Source organism: Python bivittatus, unplaced genomic scaffold, assembly GCF_059951505.1.
Source record: "Python bivittatus isolate LINGU-HERP-01145 unplaced genomic scaffold, Pbiv_v1 ctg000050_np1212, whole genome shotgun sequence".
In the NCBI taxonomy this organism is placed as follows: Eukaryota; Metazoa; Chordata; class Lepidosauria; order Squamata; family Pythonidae; genus Python; species Python bivittatus.
The window spans coordinates 11,678,984-11,705,735 of NW_028277033.1; the positions used below are offsets into that span (position 1 = coordinate 11,678,984).

Here is a 26,752-nt window from a genome sequence, read left to right on the forward strand (position 1 = left end):
GTTTCACATAACCATGATGAGGAGTGACTGCTAAAAATAGAAACTCTGACGCCAGTTGGCTATTGTGATCTTCCTTAGCATGTTGTTTGGAAAAGAGTTTATTTAGGATAAATTCTGAGCAGTCTTCTGTCTTCCAGGGCTTTTAAAAAAACTCTCTTTTTTCCTTTCTTTCTTCCCCTCTGGCTCGCCCAGATTAAAAGTGCAGCTTTAAGATTTTTCTCCTAAAATAAATTTCAGGCATTCTCATTTATAGTCAGACTGCCCTGATTACTTGCAGACCTGCTGGAAATTTACATGCGCTTTTCTCCATTATAAAACACTGATCTGTTCATATCATTAGCTCCCTCGTGACTGGAGGCTGGGAGGAAGCCAAGGGGCAGTCTGAATCTGTTGCTGTAAATCGTGAGTTGAAATAGCAGAAAGTGGGCTTGCAACTTTGAAAGTGTAAACAGTTTGGAAAACGAAGTAATTTTAGCCTATGATTGATTGCCTTGTGCTTCTACTTTAAATTAGCCCAGGGGCTCCGATGAAAATATATGCTTATTATACATTTTTTTTCTTTCAGTTTTATTTTCTGCGGGAATAATAGCCTAATAGCCTAGGAGAAGCAGGCGTCTGAACAATGTATGCTTCTCCCAGTGCGACCTTTGGGGAAAAGAATGGTTTTATTGTGTGTCCATTACTTTGCCTGAAACAACATTCTGCAGTTATTAAATTGACTTGTTCTGTGTATAAATAAAAGGCTAGGAATTCAAAACAGATGCATTGAACTGCACCATGTTACTGACTCAAAGCACGACACACTTTCCTTCTGATCCACAATGAAGCTGCCCAGGGTTGAGTTTGGTATCCTGTGAAGTCTGTCTGGGGAGCAGAATGCCACCTTCACCCAACCACGGCCATCTCCCCCCCCCAAGAAGTTTTCTGCCCCTTGACCAGAGGAGTAGGCAACTCCTGGAGTCTGTGGGCTCTCCAAGGCCCTTCGGAGTGTGTTATTGCAAGGGCAGTTGGCTCTTTCTAAAACTGACCAAGAGTCTGGCGGCATGTTGAGGACTAACCCTTTCTTACCCAAAAGCTTTAATGCATCACAGTCCATTCAACAGATGCATGGAGTACAGTCCAGAGAAAGGAGTGTGTGCGTGTGTGTGTGTGAGAGAGAGAGAGAGAGGGACAGAGAGCCACACACGCACAGAGCTGTTCTTGTTGGGATGGGGAGAGGGAAGAAGAGAGGAGGAGGAGTTGGAGACAGATTATCTATGGATGACAACCACAATCAAAGCAGAACTCTCTTGATAGGAATAGCTGGTTAACTTTTGCAGCGTAATGCAGTACGTAAATTGCGTAGCTAAAAGAATGGGAACTCACCTCACAATCAGGTGGTTTATTATGAGCCCTCTTTTTATGTGATGTTGATCGTCGTCATAAAATCTTTTATGTGGAGATTCCAATGATTTGGACATTTGTCTGTGGGAAGCATAGGCTGCGCTCATGGAAATTGGTGAAGAGTTTCCTCCTGGGATCGGTGGATCCCTCAGCCCTCCCTTTCATCTTCTGCCCTGCCCTGCTTTGCTGAGAGGCGATTCGCTTCTTGGTGGAAGAGCTTCTGAAGCTTTGAAGTACCTGGTCCCTTAAAGTTTGGGGATTTCTCACTGCCACTGGCCCTTCAAGGGCTTTTGGTTGCTTCTTCAGAAGGTTAGGATCAGGCCTTTCTTAAGTGAGTAGCAGACAGCCAAAAGCTGGCCATCTTGCACCAGAGAGATGAGTCAACCCACTGGACAGCACCATAGCCACCTGGCGCCAGAAGCTGTGCAGGTCTGAGCAGCCTTTAAGCCCGTCAGGTCGGAGGAGCTCAAAATTAAACCTCCCCATTGTACCTGCCCTGGGTTCAGCAATCCTGTCATGGGACAGAGCCTTTCGCACAGCTGTGGTGGTGCGTGGGTGCTTCCTTGAGGTTTGATGGTCACTGCTCTTGAGATTTCTGATCTTGTGGCCCTATCCAGAAATGCTGTGTAGTTTTTCCTGCCCCTTTTCTATACAGTCTGAGAAATAGAGAGAAGCTCGTGTCAGTTGGGCAAATGCTGTTGGCTTTACAGGAGGCACAGAAAACATTTAATAAGATTTGCTCCTTCTTTCAGAGGGTGTGAGATCAGGGCAATAATGAGAGACAGCAGGAAAAGGCGCCCATCTTCCAGAGGCAAATTACCTTGGGCCAGTCACATTACTTCAGCACCCAAGATAGAAGATCTCTCCCTTTTCTACCAGTAAAAATACAAGCACAATAAATTTAATAATCACCTACCTGCTGTGCATTTGGGACATCCAAAATCTAGCATCAAAATCGGCTGCTTTATTCTCTAACAACTATGCAAAGAGGGATGGGGGGGGGGGAGTGTCTTAAACAGCAATGATGGTATTTTCTCTTTATCCTGGGAATCATTAATGCTGTTCCTACTCCACATTGGTGGAAATACACCAGCGTGGTCTGAACTGTATGTAGTCAGTCTTTGCCCTGGAAACCACGTTTCAGACTCTGAATCTTACTAGCACTCCAGATTATAGTATCACAGTAGGGAAATTATCTCTTATTTCATAAATACATTAAAATTCATGGGTAAAAGTGTTCCAAGACAAGAAAAGGCTAGGAAATTAAAAGGCTTCCCTTGAAGGAGTAATCAGTACCCATCAAAATAAGCCCAACCCCAAGCAGGAATGATGGTTCTTCTCTGGCAGTCATCTTCCTTTCGGACAGAGCCTTCTGACCTGGGCTTTCTGACTGGCCACGGAGCTGCTCCTGCTCTTCTGTTGCAGGGCCGTTCTCATTCCTACAGACCCCAGGAACACAGGTTTTACGCTTTCCACATGTCTCCGTCCCGTCCCGGTGTTTGTGGAATTCCATCTCAGAAGATACTGCCTCCACGTAATGGGGGCGTCTGGTCAGGAAAGAGTGCCTTCTCCCCGGGCTCCTTGCTCATTCCTAAACCAGCAGGGGATTTTCGCACAAGGCCATCTCGTGTCTTTCTGTCCGACTCACTGGCTCTGCACCGGCCTTCTCTCACCTGGGCCTTCCACAAGTGTTGGGCACTTGGCAGCTGGGAGTTCTGGAGGTGGACTCCCAACACTCCTGCGGTTGGTGCGCTCGGAGTTTTGGCGTTCTAGATGGGTCTGGGGTGGGTCCAGGGTCCTCAGTTCAAGAGAAAAAGGCCAGTGATGGACAGGACTCTCCTGCTTTGGCAGTATTGCTACTGCTTTTTATTCCACAGGAAACAAAAGGGGAAACACATTTAAAAATATATCATTCTCCAACATGACATTAAATTGCACTGAAATTAACAGGAATAAATGCAAAGTTAGAAGCAATTTCTAACTTTGTTGGTCTGTTCTGAGCAGCCTTTCCAGCCTTCCAGCATGGGATTGAAAAACAACATTGGGGTGGAAGGTGAGTTTAGCCCATCGACATCCGTCTTGGTCTGTTGGGTTGACCTGTTGCCATCTCAGTCTCTCTGTGGCCACTGTGGGGCTCATGGGTGTTTGGCGATTTGATGGGAAGGCTTCAGGGGCCCTCGGGGGGCTCAGGGCTGCATCTGTCCCCAAGGGGTCCCCAGAATGCCTCCAGATATCATCCATTTATATTCCTTATGACAGAAGGGAGAAAGGGGTGCATATTTTAGTATTAATCATTTGTAATTAAATCAATAATTCACATTGACACTTCATCAAATTTTGTTTTCGTCCTGCTCTGCCCATTTTTGGGAGAATGGTTTCTGGCACATAAATCAAAGGCTGAGTGCAACTCTTGAACCAAAAAATGATTGCACGTTCCTTGATGACCGAGTCCAGACTGGGTAGCTTTTATTTAAGCAGAACGTAGACTTTCAGACAGTCCACCAAGAGGAAGAGGGGAGTTTTTAGTCCAGTCCAGTCCAGCCTAGGCCTGAGACTGGAAAGGAAGGGGCGTATTCCGAGAGCCCTGTTGGCACACATGCCACTTTTGAGAGTCCAAGCCAAACAGCTGCCAGCCAGGAAGAGAAAAAGGGCCAATTAAAATAGCTGGCCAGCCTTGGGGGCCAAGACCCACGCCTTGGACTCGCTGTGTCACCCACGGTAGGATTGTGGGGTCATTTGCGTTAGGAGAACCGAGACAGACGTCCAGCTGATATGTGGGAACAAGACATGCCAACCTTTAATTATTCCTTTAAGAGAAGAATTCAATTGGTAAGTGATTGGAAGAAGTTTATCGGTAAAGAGTGTTTTCAGCAGAGATTTTCTTCCTGACTTGCGTCTCCCCTCCTCCTCTCCCCTAATTGTTCTTTCATAGGCGTCCAAAACAGTTATTAAAATGTTGCAAAACAAATAAGGTAATGCTGGAGCTTATTAAAAATTGGTTCTTTTGTTCCTATCTGGCAGCTGACAAATTGCCTCGTGCTGCATCTTACCTGTTCCATTGTGGGAGTTTAGCTCAGAAAATGGCTGCAAATAAATTGTTATTGAATGCTGTTGAAAATTAAGCCTAACGCTTTTCTCTGTTAAGGACCCCATTCAAGGCCTTCTTTTCATGCCTCTCTTGGCGTGTTGTTCTACACTTGTCTTTTGCATTACGTTGGGCACACAAGGAAATATTAATGAGAGAAGAAACGCCTGGGCAGCCTGTGACCAGACTCTCTTATCCAGCTGTCAAATGCCCACATGAGAGAGATCTAATTTTGATTCATATTGACAGTGCTCTCCCTAACTATCACTATGGAGGGCTGCTGAAACAGGCAGGCTCCCAAATAATTTTTTTACAGCTTTCTAAAAATCGAGGTTTGCTTAATAGAATGGAAAGATTTTTCATTGGGGGGCATGTAGGCTTAATGGTCAAAGGAGTTCCGGGGACTTGTTTTTTATGTGCATTAAAATAAGGCTAGTACACTATTAACTTTAAACAGTATATATTTCAGGCTTGCACATGCACGCACGCACGCACACGCACACACCGTTCCTTAACGTGTAAGCTATGTAAGTTATACAATGCAAGAATTAACAAGGCTGTCATTTCATTAAGAGTTGCGGAAAAGGTATAAATGTCAAGAGCAGGTCCGAAACACCTCAACCCTCAACCCTCACAAGGTGCCAGGAAGAAGGAACCCGCGGTTTATTCTTAAAAGCAGGGACCAAGTTCTGCTGGATTTTTCAGGTGACAGTGAAAAGACTACTGCATGAAAACCAAGATAAAGCTTCCATTCTTGCTTTTGGAGGAGAAGGGAGATGGAAAATATTTTCATGCCATATTCCAGGCAAAGATGTGGCTGTAGCAGGTGTTATGATGTTCGGGGCTCTGGTTTCTCTGTTTGTTACTTCATCTGACCCCGGCCCCTGAAAAGGCAGCAGGGCAACGGGAGAACATTTGGAGATCTGTCATTGGGGCCTGAAATCGTGTTGTAGTCCTGGTGAGGATTAATGCAATTTTCTCATTAAAGTGGAATTCATGAGCTGTCAAAAACAAGCCAGCAATCCTGTATATGTAGGATTTTAGCCTTCAGGCAGGTTAGTAGGAGCAGTGCTTGCATTCTGCAAGCTGGAAGCAGCCGTGTCCTTGCTGTTTCTTCAGAGGCTGTGCGTGTGGAGAACACTCCCACTGGCTGCTCTTGTGCACACTGGGGCCTTCGAAGCTGTTGCACAGGCCTATGCTGCTGGTCCTCGAACGCCCAGCCAGGCAAGATGCCTCGGAGATGCCCTAACAGGCCAGCATTGGCTGCTCGACCAAGACGCTCCATCACGGGGCGCCCTTCTTGATTGCAACAAGCCTCGCTGTCCTCACTGCTGCAGGGCCCATGGTTGGGCAGTGATCCCTGGGTGGGTGGGAACGTCCCAAGGCAAATCCTGCCCCCCCGAACTGAAGGAGTAAGGATTTCCTGTCTCCACTGACACCTGCTAGGACAGAAGAAAGATAAAAGGGCATTCCATACCGACATATCCATATACAGTCGTGTGAAAAAGAAAGTCCACCCTCTCTGAGTTCTATGGTTTTATGTATCAGGACATAATAAAAATCATCTGGTCCTTAGCAGTTCTCAAAAGTAGGTAAATACAGCCTCAGATGAATGACAACACATGACATGTTACACCATGTCGTCATTTATTTTACAAAAAGAAAGCCAAAATGGAGAAGCCATGTGTGAAAACGTAAGTACACCCTTACTGCTTCCATAGGTAAGAAGAGGCTAAGTAGCAGCTGGGTGCTGCTAATCAAATGCCCTTGATCAATTGGTCATCAGCAAGTCTGGCTACCTCTATAAAAGCCGAAGTTTTAGGAGTTTGCTGGTCTTGAGCATTGAGGTGTGTGTTAACACAATGCCAAAGAGTAGAGACATCAGCAATGATCTTAGAGAAGCAATTGTTGCTGCCCATCAATCTGGGAAGGGTTGTAAGGCCATTTCCAAACAATTTAAAGTCCCTCATTCTACAGTGAGGAAGATGATTCACAAATGGAAAACATTCAAGACGGTTGCCAGTCTTCCCAGGAGTGGATGTCCCAGTGAATTCACCCCAAGGTCAGACCGTGCAATGCTCAGAGAAATTGCAAAAAATCCAAGAGTTACATCTCAGACTCTACAGGCCTCAGTTAGCATGTTAAATGTTAAAGTTCATGACAGTACAATTAGAAAAAGACTGAACAAGTATGGTTTGTTTGGAAGGGTTGCCAGGAGAAAGCCTCTTCTCTTTAAAAAGAACATGGCAGCATGGCTTAGGTTTGCAAAGTTGATTCTAAACAAATCACAAGACTTCTGGAACACTGTCCTTTGGACAGATGACACCAAAGTGGAGATGTTTGGCCATAATGCACAGTGCCACGTTTGGACCAACCAAACCAAACACAGCATATCAGCGCAAACATCTCACCCCAACCATCAAGCACGGTGGTGGAGGGGTGATGACTTGGGCTTGTTTTGCAGCCACAGGACCTGGGCACCTTGCAGTCATTGAGTCGACCATTAACTCCTCTGTATACCAAAGTATTCTAGAGTCAAATGTGAGGCCATTGGGTCATGCAAAAGGACAATGATCCCAAGCACACCAGCAAACCTACAACAGAATGGCTGAAAAAGAAAAGAATCAGGGTGTTGCAGTGGCCCAGTCAAAGTCCAGACCTCAACCCGATTTAAATGCTGTGGCGGGACCTCAAGAGAGCTGTGCATAAACAAATGCCCGCAAACCTCCATGAACTGAAGCAACGTTGTAAAGAAGAGTGGGCCAAAATTCCTCCACAACGATGTGAGAGAGTGATAAAGTTATACAGAAAATGATGACTTCAAGTTCTTGCTGCTAAAGGTGGTTCTGCAAGCTACTGAATCATAAGGTGTACTTAGTTTTTCACACATGGCTTCTCCATTTTGGCTTTCTTTTTGTAAAATAAATGATGACATGGTGTAACATGTCATGTGTTGTTGTTCATCTGAGGCTGTATTTACCTACTTTTGAGAACTGCTAAGAACCAGATGATTTTTATTATGTCCTGATACGTAAAGCCATAGAACTCAAAGAGGGTGGACTTTCTTTTTCACACCACTGTACATATACATACATACATACATACATACATACATACACATACATATACATATACATATACATTCTTCACACTGGAAATTTAATCTGGCCCTGACCCCATGTACATGTGTATTTACCACTTTGTTTACTGTTATTTGAGATGCTTAACATACTGCTTTCTTGGGCAGCTTACAAAAATAATTAAAACATTCAGAAAATAAAGCTGCACCCAGATCAGGTACTAAAACCAGCTGCAGTTTTAAACACGTACTATCTGTTCAGGCATTGTTGAACTGATTCCCCTTCACAATCATTTTTTTTTAATGTTTCCTCTTTTAAGGAAGTGTCATAGGCCTCTTTTTTCTTATTATTTTCTATAGGAACCTATATTAAATTGTGCTAAAACTTATATATGAACCTATATAAAATTGCTCTAAAAACACTTGTAAACTGATAGAAATATATGTTATGTTTTATTTCTACTTCTCCTTTTAAAACAAACTAGTATTCCATAAGGAACAGAATAGTTTGTCATTAAATCATAGTTCAACAGAGTTGGTCTTTTGCTTACTTCTCTCTGTGGTCTCTAAATCGGTCTTAAGCTTTTGATGAAGAAAGGGTTAGATTTGATGCTATATTTAAGAAATAGATTCCTTTTTCTGTATTTTTAATGTAAAGAATATGGCTCTTCACTTTTGGGGAATCCAAAATTATTTTCTCCCTACTTCTATGGATGCATGGATATATTTGAAAATATAATCCCACAGTATGCGTGCAACATGAATTAATGCAAAATATTGTGGAGGTTCAGTTTAAACAAGGTTCTGGAAAGTTAACACCTCCTTATCTTCTGCATTGAACTAAAGGAACCATTGAGTGCTTGAAGATGTATTTTCACTATGATCCATTTATTGTTAGTACCTTCCTGGGTTGGTTATTGGAAGCCATACCCCCACCCCCACCCCACCCCCATGTTACATAGGGCTTGATCCCAGCAATGGGCTTGAAGTCCCAGATTCCTTACTTTCCTGCATGTATAGTGATTTATTCATTTTAATTGAGGTGGAATGGATACTGATTCCTCCCCCTCCCCCTCCCCCTCCTCCTCCTCCTCCTCCATTTTATCCCATATGGGGCATGACAGAGATATAGTCTTACCACCAAAGAAGATGGGCCTGTTTGGTGTATGCGTGTGTGTGAATGCAAAATAATACTTTTCACACACACACACAAAAGGTCAGAAATCACATTGTTGGAAAATCCACATTTGCCACCAAAATGTGTCTACTTGCTCCTGGGGGGGACTCCTGTGGGGAGCAAAAATGGATCTGGAGGAGGCCTTCTGTGACTCTTGGCCATCAGTGGCTCTTTCCTAATACGGCTGCTCAGGAGACATGACACAATGTGCTATGGTCAGCAGAAGCTGGTGATGCTAATTTTTACATTTTATGCTAAGTTTCATTTTCTGCAGAAGGAATGAATTTGCCATTTGAACAGATCTTGTAAGATAAGTATTATGTAGGATTTCATTGGGCGAGCCCAATTCTTGATAGAAGGACTCAGTTTCTGGCTTTGTCAATATGAAATGCAAACGTTACATTTTGACCAGAAGCTGCAAAATCATCTTCTCCGTCTGGGAACTTTGTAAGGGTTCTGCGTCACTGTACAGTGGTACCTCGGGTTATGAATTTAATCCGTTCCATGACTCTGGTCGCAACCCGATTTGTTCGCAACCCGAAGCAAATTTTCCCATAAGGTTCAATGTAATTACCGTTAATCCATTCCGGTGTCCGCGGACCACGCGTCAAGGGCGGAAAAATGGCTGCGGACCGCGTGGCATGGGCGGAAAAATGGCCGCAGAGCGCGCGGCAGGGTGGAAAAACGGCCGCGGACCACGTGGCATGGGCAGAAAAATGGCTGCAGACCGTGCGGCAGGGCGGAAAAACGGCCGTGGACCGCGCGGCAGGGCAGAAAAACGGCCGCGGACCACGTGGCACGGGCGGAAAAACGGCCGCGGACCACGTGCCACAGGCGGAAAATGGCCACGGACCACGTAGCACGGGCAGAAAAATGGCTGCGGACCACGTGTCACGGGCGGAAAATGGCCGCAGACCACGTGTCACGGCGGAAAATGGCCGCGGATCCGGTTCGTACCCCGAGGTGGAATTCGCAAACTGAGGTAAATTTTTGCGGCCAGAGCTGGTCGTAACCCGAAAAGTTCGTAAGCAGAGGCGTTCGTAACCCGAGGTACCACTGTACTATATGGGATTGAAGATTTCTCTTGGGATTTGTATTTCTCTTTGGTTTAGCATTCCCTTAATTTCTGACATTAAAATTACTTCAACAGCTTTTGGACTTCAGCCGTCTACCCCAGCATACAGATGTGCTCAGGGATGTTTTGCACTAAACAAGGTTCTCCAGCCCTGGAAGAAGATACACAGCCAAACTGGCGTCTCTGTGTCCCAGGAGGTTGGGGATCCTGGGGAAACACATTCCTTGGGTAGCGAGCCGGGATTCTGAGAACTTCTGAAGGGGTCATAGCTAGGACTGAATCAAGGATGGAGTTTATACATTTTTGGCAGCTCACCTTTTCAGCAAGCCAGATTTTGAGGTTATTAGGACATCAAAAGTGGTGGATCAGAGTGTAAAACTAGGATCTGATCGGTTCAATGCAGCGTCTGACTTTGAACCACCTGGTGGCAAAACGGGCCCAGCAATGGTCCCTCACCCTGCTCTGCCTGGAAGGAAGAGCGGATGACCTCTCCAAGTACCTCCTCAGCAGAGATTATTCCTCTGGCCCAAGCATCTGGACCAGGAGCAGAGGAGGTCTCACTGCCAGATATGCCGTGCTGCTCCCCAGGTTTATTTCATGTCAGCTAGCTTGAACTTCCATGTGAAATTGGTACAACTGACAGCATATAAAAAATAAGCATCTCTCTGATCAGCAGGTGCTGGTTTTCCACAAGGGATATTTCTCTTTGATTACCCAGGCTTTCGAACGGTCAAGGTGCTCCATGAAACACAGGCTAAGTGAAACATGGGAGACCTTTTTCCTTTAAAGATCTGTCAGTGAAGCAGTCTCCCTGTTGTATGGATAATTCCTAAAAATTTGTTAAAACCTCGACAGAACAAAAAATTGGAGGTTCGCCTGTTGGGATTAGTTAATTATTTGACTTTCATTTTCTTAATGTGGTAACTCAGCCATTAATATTTAAAAAGTGTTGCAGTTAATTAGCTACTGAGACATTGCAAGAGCGAGTGGCGGTGGAAGGGAAAGGAAGGATGGGAGCCATCACTGTGCAAGGCTCCCTGCCCGGCTTGGGGACAGCAAGGGAGCTCTTCGCCGGTTGGTGAGCGCCCTGGCCTGATCACCGCTCGACAAGAGGATTGTGGAGAGGAAGCTGGAAAGCAGCAAGGCCTGTCCTTCTGCACATTTGGTGAGGAAAATGCAGCGGCCGGGGGGCTGGGGGCTGGGTTTACTTCTGCATCCTCCTTCCACCTGTTAATTTGCCCTAAATGTCAAGCAAAATTGTTTGGTGAAAGGCACTGAGAAATAGATGGCTAATTAAACAACACCACCCAAAAAATTGGACACAAAGATTGGCCCTTTTTGTAACTTTTTTATACAGAGTGAATGTAGGGTGACTCATTAAATCTACATCCTCAAGATTTTTACATAAGGGGAGTGTTTGTAAACAATATTAGTTGCTAGAACTGTTTTCATTAATAGCCAGATTTTGTGCACCCGACCGCCTTAATTGTACACTATGAATTTATGATTTGTGCCAATTCAGGGTTTTGATCTATTAGTATATATTTAAACGCATTCATTTTACTTGCACATTTCCTTTGGTGCACGGGTTGTGCGCTCCCACTGATCCTGGGTGCTCCAAGACGCCACTTCTTATCCGGCCTTTCCAGTTGCTAGGAGTTCAGTGGTCCCCGCGCCTGCCTTCGGGTGTTTCTCTAGGCGTGTCTTGAACCCCGTCTCTCCAGCTGCGAAACTAGAGCCCACCTGCGCAGAGCAAACACTGAGCTGCTCACAATGCCAGATTCTTCGGCCTGCCGAAGTCTGCACATTTGCTTGCGTGCAACGGGTGGATACTCCGTCGTCCTGATTTTTATGTTTGACCCCAGGATACAACATGGATAGGAATACTAATTTGTGTAGATTGTTCCAGGGCTGCTCTTCCTGAGGGAAGGCTTCATTTAGGCTTGCCATTCAAAGGTAATATCCTCGATGGCTTGGCCATGGGCAAAAAATCAGGAATGTCCTGTGTTCTTGGTGGGCTGGTGGACATCAGAGGGCAATCGTAGTTAAACTTCTGTAGGATTATGGCAATAGTTCAAATAATGCTAATTAAGGTAAATGAGATCCAAAACAGAACTTGGAGGGAACCGAGGCAGAAACAAATGTAGATTTATTTTGGCATACTTTCCTGTACCCGCGAGTGAGAATAAAAGTCATACAGGCTGGTTTAATCACAGCTCTGCTACTGTAGCAAGTGATGGCTTGTGAAACAGGCACCATCAACCAAAGTCTACAGGCAGCTCTGAGTGGAAGCTGTGGGGCGCATACAGGAGGCTGGTGAGATAAGGGAAGGGTAAATGAAGGAAAGTTGAGTCTCGTGAGGGATGAGACATGTTGGTATTGAAAGGAAAGGAAAACAGATCCCCATGTGCATGATTGTGCATCAGATTGAGACAGCTGGATGATTGTCCAAGGACAAAGTGTTAAAGAAGGAATTTCCGGAGGAAAGTCTGTCATTTAAGGGAGTTTGATCCTGTTTTCTGCCATCAACAGAAACGTCTTTGAACATTTTCATTAGGTTTTCATGGACTCACTTTGTGCGGGGCTCTTGACACAGAACAGTTTGCAAAGAGACCAACTGATGCCTCTTCTCCGTGGTGGCTCCTACGCCCCTAGGTAACCAACCAAGCCCATGTCCAGACCTGAAAATGTGTTCTTTCTTCTGCTCGGGATCTTGGAAGGTGCTCTGATCTGAGTGTCTTGGAGAAGCTGAAGAATTGTAAGGTGATTACCCAGAGAAAGGCAGGTGGCCAAACTCCAGACCTGACTAATCCAGAAGCTTTTTACTGGCCAGCAGTGTTGCACTTTCCTTTTCACTGCTGAAAGCACACTTGTTGAGTGTACACAGGCAGCAGAATGTTTCACCAGGTTAAGGGTCAGCCTTGTCTCCAGAAGATGCCAGTTTAGATCCTGTGGTCCCTAGTACAGTATGCACATCTTTCTTAAAATATCTCTGTTTGCACATTACAGTGAATTGTGATTCTGTTTTCTTATAATCCATTTAAATTAATACACTGAGAGATCATTACCATTATGTTAAAGTATCTTTTAACCAATGATTCTCTGCCATGTGTACATCTACAGTATGTTCTTGGCCATTCACAGCCCACTTCTGTTGATTGCTGTATCAAATCTTCAAGGGTGTGGCTTCAGGGCTAATTTAAGAGCCTATGATTTCTCAAAATAACCACAGCAGTGCAATAACAACACAAAACTGATAATGCTGTGTTTGTTTTGCTTTTACAAAATAATGGAAGCAGTCATTCCTTTGCATTTTATGCAGTCTCTTTCCATTTTCCTTCTGTTTTTCATCTTTCACTTTCTCTCCTTCCCTCCCTCCATCTTTTCCTTGTGCCTTTCCTAAAAAAAAAAAAAAAAAAGTGTTTTTCTTTTTAATATTTTCCATTTGTCTTGACTTGTTTCCAGTTTAACCACCAACAAAAGTAGGAGCAAAAGGGGAAGATACAGCTCTCTTCTTATCCAGGTATTTAGCTGTATGTTTGGCTGCAAATGTGTATTTCCCTCCTTAATGTATAAATTTGTGCTAATTTAACTGCCTTGGGGGAGAGTTCAAGTAGAATAATCATGCAAAGCTGGAATCAGAGGACTGATAAAGTTGACGCACAATTTTGGAATGTTAAGCACTGGTAACCAATTCAGACACTTAGATTTAGACACATTTTCTTTCTACAAATGTCTTTCTGTATAATGTCGTGTAATTAGAACAGGAAATCATTGAGTAACTGAGCGATGAATAAGAGTACTTAGGCTGAAAGGAAAATTACCTTCTGAGAAATTATATTCATACTCCCCCCCCCCACATTCTTGCTTCACACGATAATGTTGGTAGTGATAGAAACAGATGTAAGTTTTCTTATCTGCATTACATTGTTCTACTAGGTTCTTCACGAGCTTACATTCCTCTGTGTTTTTTTTTAAAAGTCATTTTCAAAAAATGAATGGACAGAATATGGGAAGTGCCTAATTAGAAGCTGGAATTGTGTCTTGCAGCAGAATAACAATGACATGGAAACATCAGTGTAATTATCAGTATCTCTGAAGGCTGGAGGAGTGCCAAGTATTGGAAGCTGTTCTAGTTTGGTTGCTAGTATGATATCAGGCCAACACAAAGCTTAGAGAAATACACAGTAAAACATCAAAAGATCATGCAAACCTCCTCTAGAACTGAGGTGCTTTAAATCAGTCTTAGACTATACACTCTTTAGATCTAGAAGAGTGCTGCACTAATTAATGTTAAGCCATTCATGAAGTGTTAGGTAAATAACTTCTCTGTAAAGCGGTGAAGTTGACAGGTGATGTCCCACTAGCGGAAAGAAGAGACTCCCAGAAGACTTGGAAGAACAGAAGCAGAGGAAGCTGCTCTAATGAGTTCTCCAGCTCCATCTTGTTTGCATTAACTGCTTTCCAATATTTCACACAAGAGTTTCTTGCAGACCCACCTAGAAAAGTTTGAGAACTTCTACACGCAAAGTCAGTGGGCTGCCACCAGCCCTTCACCCTTCCACACTTTCGTGTGTGCGGTCCCTCCAGAAAGAGAAGGAAATAATATAAGTGAAAACAATAAACACAGAGAGAGAAACCCATGAACATGATCAGAAAGCAAGAATGTGCCTCTATGATTTCTTCTCAGAAAAGGAAAGGTGATGTTTCAAAAATAGTTCTTCTAATACAGATTTGGAATCAGTTAAACAAGAAAGTGTTTCTACTGGCATTGGAATGCATTTGTACTAATACGATTAAAAGAACGAAAGGGCAGAATTCTTGGCAGATTTCTGCAGCTGGGGTAATTAGGTACAGGAAGGAACATGCATATTTTTCCATCAAGCTCTATAAAATCCTGGTGCGAAGATTGTTTTTTGTGTGTGTTTTTAAAAAGGGAAAAAGCTTGCTGATGTTAAAAGTGTATTTTGGTGGTTAGCAATAATCATTTGAGTGTGGTGTTTCTGAACACAAGCAGAACAAGGCACTTTTATGTGTTTCTCTATTTGATTGAAAGAGTTTTTGATCTTGAAAGGGTGGGCCATGTTCTCCGTGTGTGTGTATGTGTGTGTGTGTGTGTGTAAGTGGGGGGGGGATTGCTCTGTGCTGCTTTGAAAAAGCCAGTGTGCGCCTTAATCGTAAGGATTGGACTTTGACCTGAAAATTTAGTTTCTGCTTCCAGAGGGGACCAGGGTAGACAATTGTCTTCTCATAGCGAATCTGTAATGAAATCGAGAAAAGTGGTTGTCCATGTATCCAGATTGCCAGGCAACCCAGAGGAAGCCACGCGTACCCTCTTTTCAGTTTTCCCTCATAGATTGTTTGGACTAGACAGAAAAGGCAAACAGCTTGCCGCTTCTGCTCTTCCACACGGCCTCACCATCGGGTCCAGTTCGGTTACGCGCCAGCTCCAGTTCCAGGGCTTGTCAAGCGTGGAGAAGCTCTGGGTCTGCCCCGTCCTGGTATCCTGTATGGTTCCAGGGCCATGTCCGGCCGATAGTCCATCGCGAGAGGATTGTCCCTGGTTTGGGCACTTAATAAATGGCTGTTTGAAGAAGGGGTCATGGTGTGAACCCAGATAAAGGCTTATTGCGCCATTTCAATCATTCCCCAAATGGATTGGATGATGGGATGGCCCACCTTCCCGCACCAGATTTCAGCAGGAGTCACCAGAGCAGGCGGTCAGAGTTGTGTGGATTGGCTCAAAGGGGGAGCAGCGTTATCCGAAGAATAACCCCCTGCCCTTGGGGGTTCTGAGAAGGCAGCTCCTGGTGGGATGTCAGGGCTGCTTGCTAAGCCCCGCTGCCCAACCGAGTGAGCAGGGAGCTAATCCAGTGATTACACCCCAAGGAGAGGTAGCTGACAACTGACTGGGCACCTCTCTTTCAGCAGAGAAAATGAGAAAGTGAGAATTGTGCTTGTGCCCAAAGCTGATTATCTCCAAATGTTTGATTTTGACACAGTGCTATAATTTTAACATATAACCATAGTAACATTTACTAAGTTCTGCTGAAAGAAATCAAAGGCTTTTCTCCTCCCCGTTTGGGAATGGGGGTGGGGGAGGTGGATAGGGAGACCTTTGATTTCTTTTCTCGCACTGGTGTGGTGAAAATAATATATTTGTTCCAGGAATCGTTTGTTTGTCTTTGCTTAAGCAAACGGTAATGCTTTTTTCCTCTTTGTCCTTCTTGGAATGTTCTGTTGGACTTTTGCAAAAGGTGTACGGGGGGGGGAGTGAACGCCATGCAGAGCTTTTACTGAACTCAGATTGCCTGTTCTTTGGGTTATTGCTTTCGCAGCTTCGGGTTAAAATCTAGTAAATGTAAAGAGAGTAGAAGATCAGGGTAACAAATACAGCCACAGTGATGAGTTGGCTTTAAAATATCATGTGTGTGCCACAAGGTAGTGTGTAGTGCTACAGTCATTTTAGTAATGTACTTTACTGGAAATGCATGGTTTATAAAATGGTTACAAGAGAGAGAGAGAGACCTTGGCAAAAACAAAGCAACAATCCTCAAACAATACCAAAACACAGACGCACATAAACACACATGCAGCTTGACCACATCCTGGTATATCAGAAAAATGTAGTCTTAACCTATGATTGAAGACAGCAGGATTTGTGCAAAGACTTGGTTACAACATTATGATTAAAGGTGCAACAGACCTGCCCTGCAAATGTTGTCTTTAGGAACCTGCAACTGATGGGGAGGACAGACATGGAAGCCAAAAAGGTTTCAAGAGCTTCCTTTGACCAAATGGCCTTTGCTTCACATTTCTGAGAAAATAGGGCTGGACCAGAAACTCTTCCCAAGCTAACATCTGAGACGATTTATTTGACTGAGAGCGAGGATAGACTCAAAGACGGGTGGTCAGTTTGCTCTTGAGCTACAGCAAGTAGGAATGGAGATGCTGACTGCCTTCAGCTGGGGACACCTGGATTCACACTACATCCATAGTTGCATTGTACACACACGCTAAAGCCATGGTTGGCTTTGAACACCACCGTTCTTCGACATCTTACAAAATGATAGGCAGTGTGCATATGCCAAGCAGGCCATATGATGGCCTAGTTCAGTGTTTGAACGTACCAGCTTGTTCTGGGGGTCAGGGCAGGACTCAGCAATGCACAGGGTGGGAGGGGCGAGTCCCCTGTCCTGTTCAGCTCTCCACGTACCCTCATATTCTTCTCCAGAGCAGGACAAGAGCAAAGGACGGGGCTCTTCCACCAGAGGACCTCCCCTCATGTAAACCTGAATTATGCCATCTGAATGCTCGGGCGAAGATGCTGTACAGAAAAATGTACATCTGCATCTCTGCCTTGGAAACCACAGTGACATCCTTTGACTCAATTAGGAGCTTCGGAGATACGTCGTCGGACAGAAGGGGCAGCATGTGGCTATGGCGGCGGTCTATGGCTTAAGTGCAGTATTCAGACTGTGATCACCATATTCTCTTTGTTAGAGCAATTTTGGGTTTTCCCATCTGCTTTTGGCTAAAACGTCTGACTGGTACCTGTGGAACAAGGTGTTGTTCTGATCTCTTCTGCTTCTTCTGTGGGAAGTTAAGAGTCAGGGAGAACAAGTCTAAAAACGGCATTCTTACCAGCGGTAACGCAGCCCATTCTGCTGGTTTCTGCACCATCACAGCTCCTCCTGCCTCAGATTGTACAGAAAAACCGATCCCAGCTACTCATGCTGTGTTTCACACAACCCCAAGAACCACACAGCCCCAGGACATTTTTGATAGAGGGAAGTGACAATCTCAACTTTTATTTCAATAACCTACAATGGTTATTTTAATTTTTTTTTAAATTTGAAGAGCAGTAAGCAGAATAAAGTGTTGGGTTTTTAGAAATCTTAATTCATCATTCTCACAGCAATTGTGATCTCTGTCTTCAAAATGCAGGATTTCTTTTTCAGGCTGGCTAGAGCTGAGTCATACATGAAAGATCTGAGTTCAGTGCAAGAATTTTATAGAAATTCAAAATGAGCTTCCTTTGGTGGTTTGCCCCTATGGCGAGTTCAGATTAATAATCAAATTAACTTTATTGTTGAAGTATAATACTATCATTTCATATCCATATGCAAGGACCCCATTATTAAGAGGTTGCTTATGCGTTATTTATTTGTATCAGTAAAGATAGCAGTTTGCAGCAGTCCAGGGAAAACAACCAACCAATTAAAATGGCTTTAGTGGGCCGTGGAACGTAACTGTTGAACTGAAATTCCAAAAATGGTGAAATGAATTAGCTTAAAGTGATTCTTCATTTTCTATGTTTAAAACTGAAAAAGTTTGGCTCAGTTCTTATTAAGGGAGTAACCTGATTGTTGATTGATTGACTGATTGACTGACTGATTGACTGATTGACAGATTGATTATGTGCCATCAGGTTGTTTTCAACACCTAGCGAGCGCATAGATAGATCTTCTCCATTGCCATCTGTCCGTGACCTGATCGTTCTGGAGATTTATACTTTCAGGCATCGAGTAAGGCTTCTACGGTTAAGGGTTCCACCATTAAAGAAATAGCTTCCTTCCAATGGAAAACCAAATATTACGATGACATGTTCTCATCTGGACTTCTTGATGACGTTCAGTTGTGGGCGCAAGGGTGCTGTTCCCCTTTGTGCAAGCATCTGGTTGTGGGACTGTGCCTTGCAGTCCAGACTTCTGTCTTGGGGAGAACCGGTCTTTCCCCTCTTGGCTTCCGTCGCGGGTTGTCTGAAGGACCCTGCAGCCAGCAGGGATGTTTCCTGAATCCAAACAGAGCAGCATTCCTTCCCCTGGGAACGGCCGAAGTCTGATGTTGGTGGCAAGGGTGGGGGGCATGAAGAGGTACCTGTGCATTGAGCTAGTGCAAAAGAAACGCGCCTCAAGTAGAGCAGGTGATGGGGCAGAACCACTGTATCTTCGGGAGAACTGGTGTTGCCTTCAGAAACGAGGGGTGCGTGTGTCTGTACGCGTCCATACACACTGGCTAAAATATGGGTAGCACCAGTACTGAGTCGCCTTGTGGCCTTGAATGGGAAACTGAGCAGGCAGCATGAAGTTGTCCCTGGAGGCGGCAGCCGACCCAAGCGGCACTGAACGCGCTGCCAGCTCAGGCTTCCCTTCATCGCCATCGCTTTGGGAGGGTGATGCGCTGGAGGCAGCTGCCATAACGGATGAAGTCGGGGCAAGGCGCCAGGTGAGTCACACCTGTTGGGGAACAGGCCAAGAGGTATACTGACTTCTCTGCCCCTTCAGTGGCCACTGCTGTCCTCAGCCCTGGAGCAGCCCCTGTGGCAGGCTGGAGGGGGCTCCTCCTGGCCTCGGGCTTCTGGGAACATGAAGGGCAGCTCTACAAAAGCCCTCTCTGGGAATTTGCGTGACGACGTGAGCCGTTAGATGTTTTGTGGAGAGCAGCTTCTGGCTTACGGAATCTTGGCCATAGTCTTCTCAGAGCTAGCGTGTGATTTTGGAAACAAGCCACCTAAATCCAGAAGTGGAACATTCAAAGGCCATCAGTTAACATCACAAAGATGAGAAAAGCTGCACTTTGGCATCAAAAAGTGATTGTATGCAAGCATTCATTAACACAATCAATTATGGAACTGCAGCAAGAAACTGTAAAAATTCTTGTATACAGGCTAAAGGTCAGATTTTGTCATCATCATTTTAGCTAATAAATAAACATAAAGATGAAGGTGGTAAACTTCACAATTCCACAATGATGATTTCAAATTAGGCACTTGAAATCCTTCCAAAACACACTACAAGTGGTCCTCGCTAAATGACCATTTGTTCAGCGACCGTTTGGACTTATGAATGGTACTTACGACCAGTCGTTGTACTTACATCTGTCACAATATCCTGCGGCCACACGATCACCATTTGTGACCTTCTTTGCTGGCTTCCTACAAGCAAAGTCAATGGGGAGGCCAGCAGGAGGTTGCAAATGGTGACCATGGGACGTCCTTGCTTAACAACCCATGATGATTTGCTTAACGATGGCAACTGGAAGTCTCAGAATTTCCATTGCTAAGTGGCACAGTCACGCAACATTGTGCTTTATGACCACATTGCTTAGCGACAGAAATTCCAGCCCCAATTACCGTTGTTAAGTGAGGACTACCTGTATCTATATGTCATTTAAGTAATCAGCTGCATGCTTCCCAGTTTTAATCTGCATGGTCAGGATAGCTTTTAGCAGCCTTAAGTCACCTATGAGCAGAGAGGCATGATCTAGATTTAAATAATATCAACAACAACAACAGCATTAACAGCAGCAGCAGCAGCAGCAACAGAGAACTTGCTAATTAAACTACTGAAGCAAATCCTGAACTCTAAGTTTTAGTATTTCCACACTGAATGGGAATCAGAAATGTTGGTAAAAGTCCCACTTTCAGATTTTTGTTTCAACCCAGTGTCCCACGGACTAGAAAGACACATTCTTTTAAAGGCAAACAATTGTGTTATCTTGGTTTTGCGCAGAGCATTCAGTTTTACAGGGAAGGCCCATCATTACGCACGCAAGCCCCAAATGCGGCAGCCTTGGTTCTGATGGGTGAGAAATGTGACCCCTCTCTTTTAAGACTACTTTCATCCATAATTAGGAACTCAACCATCTCTCCCAAAGAAGATCAATACATATATATTGTGTGCATGTCTCCAACACGGCATCTGTGCAAATTCATCTTCCACATGAATACTGGAGTAAGGCTCTTGGGGAAGGTTGACAATGAGGTGGTGGTGTTGCCTTTTGCCCCAATTCTCCCATCTGCTCCTCTTCTGAGAGGGGATTACGTGGCCTTGCAAAGCTGAGGGGATGCCAGGCTAGAGATCCTCTGCCCCATGCCCTGCTTTCCTGCCTGTGGGGACTCTTTCCCCTCCCATGGTCTCTCTGCTCTGCGGCCCCTGGGGGCGCTGAGGCTTCTCTTCTGGGCCTTCCTGAAGAGAAAGAAACTGGATTGTATCCATCACTTTTGCTTCTTGCAAGTTGGCTGGCTAGAGGTCTTCTGGAAAATTAGGCAGCCAGGTGCAAATGCAGGTCTGCAGACTTCTACCGGAGAAGGAAAGGTGTGCTTCCTTTGCCGTATAGGGAGGGAGGTTAAAGATATGACAAAAGAATGCGGTGGGGGAAAAGAAGAAGACCTGCTCTAAAAAATGAAAAAGATGCACAGCACTGTGCTAGCGTTCTCCCTCCCCTGCCACTCCTGGGACGCGTGCCTGGGCACCCTGCTTCAGCAGCTGTCCTGGGGTTCCCCAGAGCCTGCTTTCTCTGCCCGGGATAACAAGGTGTCCGGGACGATCAGTAAAGCTGTGGTCACTGTTCCTTTCTCAGGTGAGGAGGATGAAGACATAACCGTGCTGATCCTCAGCTACCCCCAGTACTGCCGGTATCGCTCCATGCTGAAACGGATTCAGGGCAAGCCATCCTCTGTGCAAGCAGACCAGTTCGTCTTAGCCCTCGGGGGGATCGCAGCCATCAGTCAGAGGTCCCAAATCCTCTACTGTCGAGACACGTTTGATCACCCTACTCTCATTGAAAATGAGAGCGTATGTGATGAATTTGGTAAGTCGCTTTACCTTTCCTTCTCTCTTCAAGTTAAAACTGTTTTGTTTTTCTGAAATTGCTCCCATTTTTCTGAGTGCAGTTTAGTCACAATGGCTGAGTGTTGAGAAATAGCCCACATCTTTCAGTTGGGGGAGGGCAATACATCGTCTTTACTGAGAGGCCAAGGAGGCAGTGCCCAAAACTGATAGTCTTTATATTTTAACACGTGCCTTTCCAGCAAAATGCATCTCAGTAATGTAGCATGCTTGTTGAACCATGCAGTGTACATTGACCAGGAATTTGGAGGCATTGTGGTGTATTTTGTTCTTAAACATGAATGTGCTGGGCGTCGTTCTTCCAGGCTTGCTTATTCTTTGTGGGCTTCCCCCTCCTTTGTCCTTCAGTTGCATGGAGGAAAACGCCCCGATGTCTTCTAGCTCAAGCTAGCTCTGGCTTATCACCAGAACGCCAGTCCTTGGTTTTAGAGCCCTTGGATAATGTGCCGTGGCCGTAAGCTTTAAACTGCTTACTCTGAAGGAGACGCGCTTGCTCGTGTTGGATGTGTTGCTGGAGATTTCAGAGTGGATGGCTTGGTTGTGGAGCTCAGTTCTGGCAGGAGCCACATTGTTCCCGTGGGTGCAGGTTAGCTTCCTCGGGCTCTAGAGATTGCAGTCCCTGGCGAATCTGGCCAGAAGGTTCATTGTACAGTCCAGCTGGGCTGCACAAAGAGACGTTTGCCAAGCATGTTTGTGAGTCTGTGTCCCCAACTGTCTACGGATGTGTTCAGAAATGTGATGTCTGCGGGCACGCACTATACACCATGCCCAAACCACAGGAATGGCCTTTGGAGCACCTGGGTGAGCCTGGCTAAGGGTGCATCTGCTTTCACCTTTCCAAGAGAAGTCCTTCATGGGTGTTACCATGCTTTGCGAAGCCCCTCTTTCGAGTGCTTTGTACAACCCAGGAGGTTGAGTCATGGCAACTGGACTTCTTTTCTTTTTGGTTAGAGACGTTTTGCTACTTGTCCAAGCAGCTTCTTCAGAAGTCTTCAGGACTGAAGAAGCTGCTTGGACAAGCAGTGAAACATCTCTAACCAAAAAGAAAAGAAGTCCAGTTGCCATGACTCAACCGCCAGACAATTCCACCTGGATGACTGAGAACCTTCATAAACATTTTGTACAACCCATCCCTTAAAGGCTTGGCGTTGTGAATTGTGAAAAGGCTTTTTTGAGGTTGACAAAAGCGCTGGAGAGGCTTCTGTGCCATGTCTTTCAGAGTCCTGTCTCTGTACCCTGCACAGTTTTAGTTATTGGGACAGTCTGTTTTTCTGAGTTCCCTTACCTGTGCTATGTAAATCAGTATTTATTCACCATATCACGGAATAGATGAATAATTTACAAATTAGATGACAGTCATAAATCTTTGTAATATGGAAATATTTTTTGCATGTGGATGAAGACAAGGAGAAAATATATTTCTTATTCTGTTACCCACTGTCCTGCTACTTATTTTAAAAGAAATATGGCCTTTCCATGGCTCAGGATGGATGATGATTAAAAAAATGTTTTGGAAGACGATGAGAAAGATGAACAAGTTCAGAAATACCATGATCAGTTTAGATTCAGAAGGAAAACTGTTCAGTCAGTCATGGAAGCCATACAGCCCAGATACCTTCACACAAGGAAGCCTATCCTGGCTTTAGTAGGAGAGAATCTCTGTAGCTCAGGGTTGAACTGTGGAGTCCTTGGTGCTCTCTGAGCTTGGTGGTTTTCTTGCAGACGTTTCATGACCCAACTAGGTAACATCATCAGTGTGAGTGAGTGTGTGGCTTGCTCCCTGTTTATCTTGGCTTTGATGGTGCCAGAGCCTGCAATCCAAAAAGTTGTAAGGCCAGCACAAAACCTGTGATTTAATTTAAAGGTAAATTTAATTCAATTAAAATGACATTTAGATGTTTGCTCATTATGTATTTAATAACTTTCCCATATATCACATTAAAAAGTCCAGTTTGGTTACGACTTTTGGACAGGTTTCGGTTGGGATGGAGGTTGTGTCCTTCTGCTTTAAACAAGAAACTCAGAATGCCCCTGTTCTGTTATTTGAGGGACAGGAATCCTGCAGAAGGTTGTTCCACAACCTTGGAGCTCTTGCAACAGGTTCCTGGACTCTTGCAGAATGTCCTGGCTCTTCCTAATCAGGAATCCAGAGCAAAACCTATGAATGAGGGAGCTCTAGTATCAGGCACAAACTGTGTCAGAGAAGGATGGCCAGCAGCAGAGAATGCCTATACTGTACCTAGATTCCATTGGCTCCCCTGCTAAATGCTGACTTTCTGAACCAGAGCATCTCCCCCAACTGATTGCCCAAGCCATACTTGGAATCCTCCAGAAGGACACGCATCACAGCCAATCTGTTCTGAAGGTGTTTCTCCTCATGTCATTTGTAATTTGGAAGAGGGAGGGTATGATTCACATGCCGCAGATATCCTCTTTACGGACCTTCCTTGAACCACCCACAAATGTTGGCTGTGGTTTGGGGGTGGGGGGGATTTGCACTGACAGAGCTGGTATAAAATGTACAGTTAGTGGTAGTTGGCTGACCTGCTTATTGGCTGATTGTGCAAAATCGACTCTGAGTAAGTTCACTTACTCGGGGCTCTTGTGAATAGTAATATCTCAAGCTATAGAGGCAGCCAACTAGGGTTAATTATCATACGTTATTCGGTTTCGATAGGATCACAGGCATAGCTTCTACATCTGATAATCAGCATTAATAATGATTCCAAGAGCAGGCAACCCTTTCTGTCTTGCAGTGATGGTCACCAACTATCACTGAGTTAATTGCTTCATGCAAAAATGATACAACGGTGGTTCGGTGGGTCTCAGTGTGTTTAGTGTGTGGGTGAGCTTTCAGCTTGGGTTCTGCAGGTGCAGATCTGTGTTCAGAGAACTATTTCAGCCGTGGCTTCTTTCTGTGTTGTGTAGGGCTCTGCCGTCTCTGTCGAGGAAATAAAAATGCCGGATATCCAACCTCAGGATTAGAGAGGGTAGATCTGTGCGTGCTTTGAAAAAAAATTCAGAGGAAGAGCTTCAGATCAGGGGCGAGGACGGACACAGCAAGGCCAGCTGGCCATTAAAGCAGCCTGACCTTTTTCAGGCTTCTGGTGAGTTTGGAAAAAAGTTGCAGTGGCTTTAAGGAGACAATTTGTAAACTTCAGCGTGACTCTTAAAGCTGATGAGACTTTCTTCCAGGTTCATCTGGGAGCCTGGAATGGAGAGGGGGCGGGGGGCGGGGGCTGCACTCATGATTTCCAAATCATTTGTGAAATCAGCACAGCCCTGGTATATGGTTACGGTCCCTTCAAGGATTTGCTCTGAACCTCAAGACCACTGTCTGGGCAGAAGCTGCAACTGACCTAAAATATACCTGTGATGTATTAAACTGCAAGGGCTGAGAAGTAAATGAGTTGTAGAGGGCAGGTTGCCTCGTCCTCTATGATTCCATCTATAGGTTACTAGGCTATATTGTGTCAGTTTACATTAATACCTGATAGACGATGGCCACATGTACAAAATCACAACAGCGAAATCTGAACTTAAGAATGGTGGTATACTGGATACGTCACGGGCTTTAAGATCCTGTTGCTTTTCAGTCTGATCTGCAAGGAAGAGAGCAATTGACAGGGCGCAAGTGAAATTTCTGTCACATTTTTTAAAAGAGCTTCAAAGTTGCTCTTCTTCAGAGTAATAATAAAAACAATAATTTATCAAACTTGTATGCCACCCAGCTCTCAATGACTTTGGGCAACTAGATGTATCCTTGTGCAATATTCAATATTCTTTTTTAGAGAGGCAAAGGCGTTTCAAGAAAAGATGCTCACAAAGAGATTGGGGCAATTTACAGATTTGTCAGAAAGGGAATGTGAGATCAGTCAGGATCCAGTTTAAAAAAAATGAAATATTAAGAAAAATCTTTATGTTATGTTATGTTATGTTATGTTATGTTATGTTATGTTATGTTATGTTATGTTATGTTATGTTATGTTATGTTATATTGTTATATTATTTCTGGGTCACACATAAAGCATCTACTCTGTGATGCAAAGCATTCTAGCACTAAAATACGACCAGGCAAAATGTCAGTTTGAGCCTCCAAATCCTAGACTATATTTGATGATTAACAGTATTTATGGCACCACTTTAGGGTTATCCTCTGCAGGCTTGGAATAGTCGATATCACTCAGTATAAATGTGGCAAGCAAACTATTTTGACCAAGAACAAAAACCTTTGTAGGGCATATCAAGGTGATGTATTTGTTAGAAAGTTTCAATCAAAACAAATGATTTTTCCATGAAGTTTTCGGTTGTTGTTGGGTTTTTTTCCTTTTCCCTTTTTAATTAGACATTTTAACAAGAACAGTATTCTTTTCTGACCTTCTCTATTCTAAACTGGGAAAGAGTAGGAACTTCTTAAATGTGGGCAGGGAATTCTGTTTGAATATGATTTCTTTAAAAAGTAACACCTTTAAGCCATGAGCCTGAATTTTCCACAGCATTATTATCATTAATCTTATAATGTAATCATTAATCTTACGCGGCCAATACTGATATTGCAATGAGTGAAAAAGCAACTTCTCTCTTTGTGTTCTGCTGCTCACTCTTATCTCAGTCCAAGAGATAAACATACTGTACATGCAGATACGTTCAGTGCCAACTGGGAGGAACTGGTCTGCTGTTGGTGCTGCTTCAAGCCTACTCGCTCACCACGAAAGCACCTTGTCTTCACACTGGCAGTCCTGTGAATAATATGTTATCCCCCTGTGGATGGGCCAGTCGGATGGCCTGCGGTGTGCAATGCAGGACCTTGTCACCATCGTTCCGTGCAAGCCCCTCCAGCCCTCTCCTGCAGTTGTGCCTTGGGGAAGATAGATGCCATCATAATTTTCCCCAGCTAGAGGCTTCTGCTGTATTTCCAGGGACGGCTAGCTGCTCCCACAGAATTCACAACGGCATCTTTTCCAGCATGTGTGCACAGGACTGACTGTGCCACTGCGATAGACCTCTGGGGCCTGGCTTGCTCATTATGCAGATTATTTGCTTACGCCAGTTACGAGTCATTTCCTTGCAAGCGAACCTACAGCTGGCACGTAACGTAGAGCCTCTGTTGAACTGAGCCGGATTCCTGAGCTGGATCCCCTACATCCCTGCGGTTATCTTGGGGAAAGTACCAAATGGGCTTATTGCTGCCTCCTCGGATTTTTACCCACCTGATGTTTCTGGTGGCCTCCTATCCCAGTAGTAGCTGGACGTGATCCTGCAGAGCCGCTTGACACGGCCGAGGTGAGCCTGGTGCCCTCAGGATGGCCAGACTGTAAAG

At 44.6% G+C, this 26,752-nt stretch overlaps 1 protein-coding gene across 5 annotated transcripts in view; it reads left to right on the forward strand.

Annotated features, from left to right (window-relative positions):
* ARID5B (AT-rich interaction domain 5B) overlaps positions 1-26,752 on the forward strand; it is a 164,778-nt gene that overhangs the window by 57,519 nt on the left and 80,507 nt on the right. For 4 of the 5 annotated variants that reach the window (XM_088130006.1, XM_088130026.1, XM_088130018.1 and 1 more), the window contains one exon: positions 21,164-21,394. In XM_088130006.1, coding sequence (XP_087986132.1) covers positions 21,164-21,394 — 231 coding nt within the window. Of the gene's footprint in view, positions 1-13,186; positions 13,323-21,163; positions 21,395-26,752 lie in introns of those variants that run through there. The other variant, XM_015888209.3, reaches the window with a different exon arrangement.